We start from the raw sequence: 6,401 nt of genomic DNA, 5'->3' as shown, positions 1-6,401 counted from the left end.
TTTCAATTAAGAAAAGGATACTTCTCATTTATTGTGTTTGTGCCACTGAACAAATTTATTATTGATGTTTGATCTTGATGTTCTGTGGCTGTTTTCTCCATTAGAGAGTGATTGATATTTTGGAAACTGTTTAATTCAAAACTGTTACCAAGATCTCTGTGACTGTGAGAGTACATGCTCAATAAGTGCTGATAGAGTGAGTGAATGAAAGACTGGTTGATGAATGGGTGGATGGATGAATCACTGGTGAAGAGATGCTTCACTATACTGTTAATGTCACAAGTATACAGGTTCAATCGCACCCCATTAGTCTCTTTACTGCCACTTTTACATCTTTGTTTCTGAGGGTGTAGATGAGAGGGTTGAGGCTCGGTGTGACAATAGTGTAAAAGAGGGCAATGAACTTGCCTTGATCTTGAGAATTTCCTGATGGTGGCTGCAGATATATGCACATGGCTGGAATGTAAAAGAGGGATACAACCGTAAGATGGGCTCCACACGTCCCGAAGACTTTCTGACGTCCAGTTGTTGACTGCATCCTCAGCACAGCCCGGGCAATGGCACCGTAGGAGATGAGAATGAGGATGAGAGGTATAAGAACAAAAGTAGAGCTCGTGACCAGGAGGGTCAGCTCATTAGTATGGGTATCAACACATGACAGTCGGAGCAGTGCTGGAACTTCACAGAAGAAGTGGTCTACTTGGCGATGCCCACACAGGGGTACCCAGAAGGTAAATGAGAAATGAAGGGCTGAGTTGGTAAAGCCACTTACCCAAGAAGCTACAGCTAGCAGATAGCAGAAACGTGGGTTCATGAGGACAGTGTAATGCAAGGGTCTACATACAGCTACGTATCGGTCATAGGACATCACCACCAGTAGCACACACTCTGTGGTTCCCAGTGCAAGAAAAAAGTAAAGTTGAATCATGCAACCGGCGTAAGAGATGGTTTTCTCTGGGCCCCAGAGGTTGACCAGCAACTGAGGGATGGCACTGGTGGTGTAGCAGAGATCCAGAAAAGAGAGGTTTGAGAGGAAGAAGTACATGGGAGTGTGGAGATGGGAGTCCATGTGTGACAAGATAATGATGAACAGGTTGCCTATCAATGTCGTCACATAAAACATTAAGATAACCACAAAGAGAACTACTTCAAAATGAGGCCAATTAGAAAAACCCAGTAGAACAAAGTAGTTTTCAAAACTTGCATTGATTTTTTCCATTGTCATTCTCTTCTTGTTACCTGAGGAAAGAATCACACACACTCAAAAAAAAGTAAGGAAATGCTCCAAGAATCATAGGGACACAAAAAAGAAACAGAAATCAGTTTGAAGGGCCTACCAGTCTTCAATTCTATGACATTTTGTGTATTAAGAGAAACTATGATACTAATGAATTGAAAGAAATTAGAAGCTGCAAGCTCATATGGACAATTAAAAGAAGAATAAATAGTGGAGAAGAGAAAGTAATTCCTCTTGGTAGGATTCTAATTTAAACATATAGAAGAAACTGTGGAGTTAGAAAAACATAAATGGATGCTCAAAACAAGTGAATGAAAATATGATGATAAAAAGCATATTCACATACTCTAAAATATCTCCCCTCAAATTAATTGTTAAATACAAAATGAAAAATACTAAACTTTACAATAGAAAAACCTAGGGTATGTCACCATAGCCAAGTATCCAATGTTAACATCACAAATGTTGAGACAAACCAACACTATATGTCTACTGATATGATGCCCCGAACAGGACATAAAGTCACTTCAGTGACATTCCTGCCAAAAATGCACACTTAATTCTAATATTGAAAACTCATGAGACAAACTCAAATTGAGACAAGTTGGACAATGTAGCTGGGCTGTACTCTTCACAAATATCAAATTCAATGAATTTGAAGTGGTTAAGGAAGTGGTTCAGATTAAAGGCGATCAAAGAAATACGATATCTAAGTGAGTGATCCTGGACTGGGACAATAGCTATTAACAACATTATTGAGATAATTGGAGAAATATGAATCTGAACCATGGATTATATTTGTATTGCATCCATACTAAATTTTCTGATTTCCTTAATTATACATTAGTTATGTAGAATAAAATGCCTGTTCTTAGAAAATAAACACTGAAGTATTTAGGGATAAAGGCACATGTCTTCAACTTACTCTCAAATGTTCCAGAAAAAGCGATGCTAGGTAGATAGATAGATCGATCATACATACATACATAGGCAGATAAGTAGGTAGATAGATAGATAGTTAGAAAGATAGGTGATAGATGATAGAATGGAATAAATCTTTTTAAGAACAAAGTAAACTATTGCTGGATCTAGTTAAAGGGTTAACGGTAGTTCTTTGTCTCACTTTTGCAAATTTTCTGTACATTTTAAATTTTACCTGAATAAAAAGCTACAATAGGTAAATATGAAATAAAACATTTTTCACTTTTATATTTCATCCAGATATTTTCCCTGTTATGGAAAAATAACTTCTTAACTGTTGAGTTCTTCTCATTCATCCCAGAGTGATATCTGGGTAAATAGTAACTTGAAATTTAATTACAGAAGAAAATTTCCATGGAACAAATCATCTATTTTTAAACAAATAGCTTTAGTTTTCTCTTCAGGGTATTTCCATTTATGTGACTAGGGAAGACAGAACAACTGCAATCCCGGTAATCTCACAGATAGATGAAAAAGCATGATGAACAATATCAAATTTGTTAGTGATTTCAAAATGTTAATATACAGTGAAAATATTGAGCTTCCATTAAATATTCTTATAGAAAGAATCTAATCTTCTGATTTGTTTACTTGCACTCACAGATTATTTCTAAACTGAAAACTAAGATACAAATAGAGATGCAAAAGAGGAACACAGACACCTACACATCAACTTATGGATATTCATGCTATGAACAAAGCTGAAAACCTTAGTTCAGAAGAATAGATCTGTGAAATAGACTGGGGAGAAGAGAGACAGAACACTTCCTAAAGGACAAATAAATATAACTGAATTTGAAAAGCGAAATTTTTATGAAATGAAAGATATACATTCATTGAGAGAGCAAAGAAGGAAGAGAGGATGGAGGAAAATGGAGAGTAACCTAACTATGGCGCTTAAAGTTGAAAGTGTGTATATGTGTATCACGGGGCTGGGAAGCCTGAACCACAGAACCTGAAGAAGGTTTCTACATTATTTCTTTTTTTCTAGGGCAATAACTGAGATAGTGTTTAAATTCTGAGCATAATTCATAATTTCGACATATATTTTTACTCTCCTACCTAGAGAATCCTTCTGAATTTTTACTGAAGCTGTTAAATGTGTGTTTATCATTTACTATATTGTGCCCAGTGAACATTATTTCTTTTTTGTTAAAAAATGAAGTACAGGGCCGGTCCGGTGGCGCAGCAGTTAAGTGAGCACGTTCCACTTTGGCGGCCCTGGGTTGGCTGGTTTGGATCCTGGGTGAGGACATGGCACCACTTGGCACGCCATGCTGTGGCAGGCGTCCCACATAGAAAGTAGAGGAAGATGGGCACCAATGTTAGCTCAGGGCCACGCTTCCTCAGCAAAAAGAGGAGGATTGGCAGCAGATGTTAGCTCAGGGTTAATCTTCCTCGAAAAAAGAAATGAAGTACATTTTGTAGATAGTTGTAACTCTTAGGTGATTCGTTTCTCTTGTCGGTTTTCAGTCTTTCATAGGAAAGATTAACACTACCCCTTGTGATATAGCTATCATGACAAGGCACAGTAACCCACCATTTAAATATCCCTCCTTCTCTCTGTGCATGTTTTGCCTCATTCAGCTTTGCACACCACTTCTGCTTTCCTATTTCCACAGCCAATTCTTTCTCTCACAATTCCTAATAAGCTATGGCAAAAAAGAAATCACAGAACAGGCTTCTGTGGTTACCTCTTTTGGGTCTCTTAATTGCTCACGTCCCTATAACTAACTCTTGAAAAGATGTTAGTAGAGCTATTTGGTTGACTTTCAACAGGAAAGTTAAAAACAGTTTCACCCCAAGGCTGTAAGACTGATTCAGGCCTTTTAACCCTTAATCATTAACTAGTTGTTACCCTAACATAGACTACTTTCTACAGCTGAGAAACCAGCCAGGATAATCAGATAGTACAATGCTTAAAAAGAACATTTTTTATAATTAAACAACAATTTAATGTAATTATTTAACTATGTAAGGAGAGTACCTATAAAGATGTAAAGAACTTTACAAAATATCTTGGAACAAGAGGCAGTATTTAAGAAAGGACAACCTTGAAGGGAGATTGTCTCCCCAGGGCCAAGGTTCAGACCTCATCAAAGAAGGTTTGGTTACAGTCCACTGGCTGGTGTATAAGCTCGCTCTGGCTATATCAAAAAATAACAATGGTCAAATAGTAAATCATAAAGATTATTGAACTTAAGAGTTCACAGTCATTTGAGGGATAATGAAAAAGTCCCAAGATTCTTTTCAATTTCACTACAATGGGATTTAATACCTCTTGAGAAATAGGAATCCAAATGTTGTTGCTTCTTCTGATGCAGATATACTTTTCTTCTTCCTTATATGGTCACCTGAATTAGTACAATAACTAAAACAAAGTGGCAGTTGTGAGATATCTTCACCTGTTGCATGACTCACCCTTCAGCATTTTTATAGAAGTTAGAAACAGATATGACATAAGGGACAAAAAAATCATCAGATATAAGTAGAGAAAAGGTGCGAACTTTACAGTTTCATTTTCTTTTTACTGGAAGAGAGAGAAAAAAGGCCTTATCAAAGGTTGCTTTTATGAGCTATGAAATGAACTATCGCCACTCTTTTTTTGAAATAAAACATTATGGAGGAAAAGTTGTTGGCCATGAGTCTACTTTCCTTACCCTTATATCACTAGCCAACTGATATTTATACTACATTAGTCCTTTTATACTCTTACCTAGTGCTTACTAAAATTGGGACAACTCCTTTCACTTCTGTTTTTCCTGTGTCTGTCCACATTCCCTGTAGTATTTGTCTCCCTAATCTATGTTCTCATTTGTTGTGGGCCAATCTGATCTCTGGTTTTCATCTCCTTGAAATCACTAACATAAATGGCTGACAACACGGTATATTTTAGTCTACCACATCAAATTAGGATAGCAGAATCTGAAAATTACTCTGATTTTCATTACTACTAAAGAAAGAGTCCTGTGTCTACCAAAAGATTTGGTTTTAGCTGGAAGGAGGAACTCATGAGAGCATTCAGTGTATCCCAGGGGATGGACTCTTTTTCCTAGAGCAAACAGAGGCTTTGTGTAAACAAGAGAATCATGTGACTAGCTTCCCTTGCCTGGGGCCATTGGGAGAGTAAATCCCGAAGTGGTAATTATTGCCCTTCAAGGAGTTGTCCTAGTTAGAACAGTTTTTGAAGACGACTTTCAACATTATATCACACTTTTGTTCTAGGATAAAATGAATCTACAGACCAACCATCACTGATAAAATTGCATTAAGCTGTGTTTATAGAGAAGGGATTGAGTTGTCCTGAATTATCTGGAATTTCATCCTTAATTCCTCATCATGCTATTGGCTAAATTTGACAAACTTAAACTTAATTTAAACTTATCTGTGACTTAAACTTCTCAAAGATAGTCTAATTTGGGGGAAAAGGGAAGCATGAAACATTTTTGAAAATGGCATGCCTAAAGACATAGTTGTATATCTTTGCCTTTTTAATTTGAGCTGTGTCTGCCTGACATCTCTAAAATTCAAGGCCAAGTTTAGCCATTCAAAAGGATTGAAAGACTATTCAAACAATTATTTAGACTTTAACTACCAAATCTCAGAAAATTTAGCAAAACTCTTTAATATTTTCATGAATAATTTCCATCAGTATCTTGTGAAGAGTTTTGCCATAATATGTAAACAAATAAAATTGGCTGTGATGGCTAGTCTACATCCAATATTTGCCTTGCTGCTGTAAACAAAAAGAATTACATCATGAGTTTATATTAATGAACATTTGTTTTTAGCTAGTATATTCCATTTGTAGCAAAGAAAATGTTGGTATGGAAATCATATTATAAGACTCCATTTGAAAAATTGTAATTTCTTTTATTGAGGTAACATTGTTTTTTTGACATTATATGAATTTCAAGAGTACGTATTTATATTTCGATTTCTGTGTAGACTACATCACATTCACCACCCAAAGATTAAGTACCATGGGTTACTGAACATATATGCCCTATTACCCCTTTGGCCCTCATTCCTTTCTCTTCCCCTCTGGTACTCACCAATCTAATCTCTGTATCTATGTGCTGGTTTATTGTTGTTGTTTTATCTTCCTCTTATGAATGAAATCATGTGGTATTTGACTTTCCCCGTCTGACTTATTTCGCCTAGCATATTACACTCAAGATCC

General features: G+C 36.3%; 1 protein-coding gene across 1 annotated transcript; it reads right to left on the bottom strand.

Moving 5' to 3' along the window:
* Nucleotides 1-292: 292 nt before the first annotated feature.
* On the bottom strand, nucleotides 293-1,225 carry LOC103567986 (olfactory receptor 2J3-like). Its single transcript, XM_008544739.2, has one exon. The coding sequence runs from the start codon at nucleotides 1,223-1,225 to the stop codon at nucleotides 293-295; it is 933 nt and encodes a 310-aa protein (XP_008542961.2).
* Between the last annotated feature and the right edge of the window lie 5,176 nt (nucleotides 1,226-6,401).

This window comes from Equus przewalskii, chromosome 19 (assembly GCF_037783145.1).
Source record: "Equus przewalskii isolate Varuska chromosome 19, EquPr2, whole genome shotgun sequence".
NCBI classification, from domain to species: Eukaryota; Metazoa; Chordata; class Mammalia; order Perissodactyla; family Equidae; genus Equus; species Equus przewalskii.
Note: the sequence above shows the minus strand (reverse complement) of the source record. Positions and strands in the feature narration are given on the sequence as shown.

Coding starts and splice junctions, on each gene's coding strand:
- LOC103567986 (XM_008544739.2), bottom strand. CDS start 1,225: ATGACAATGGAAAAAATCAATGCAAGTTTTGAAAACTACTTTGTTCTA.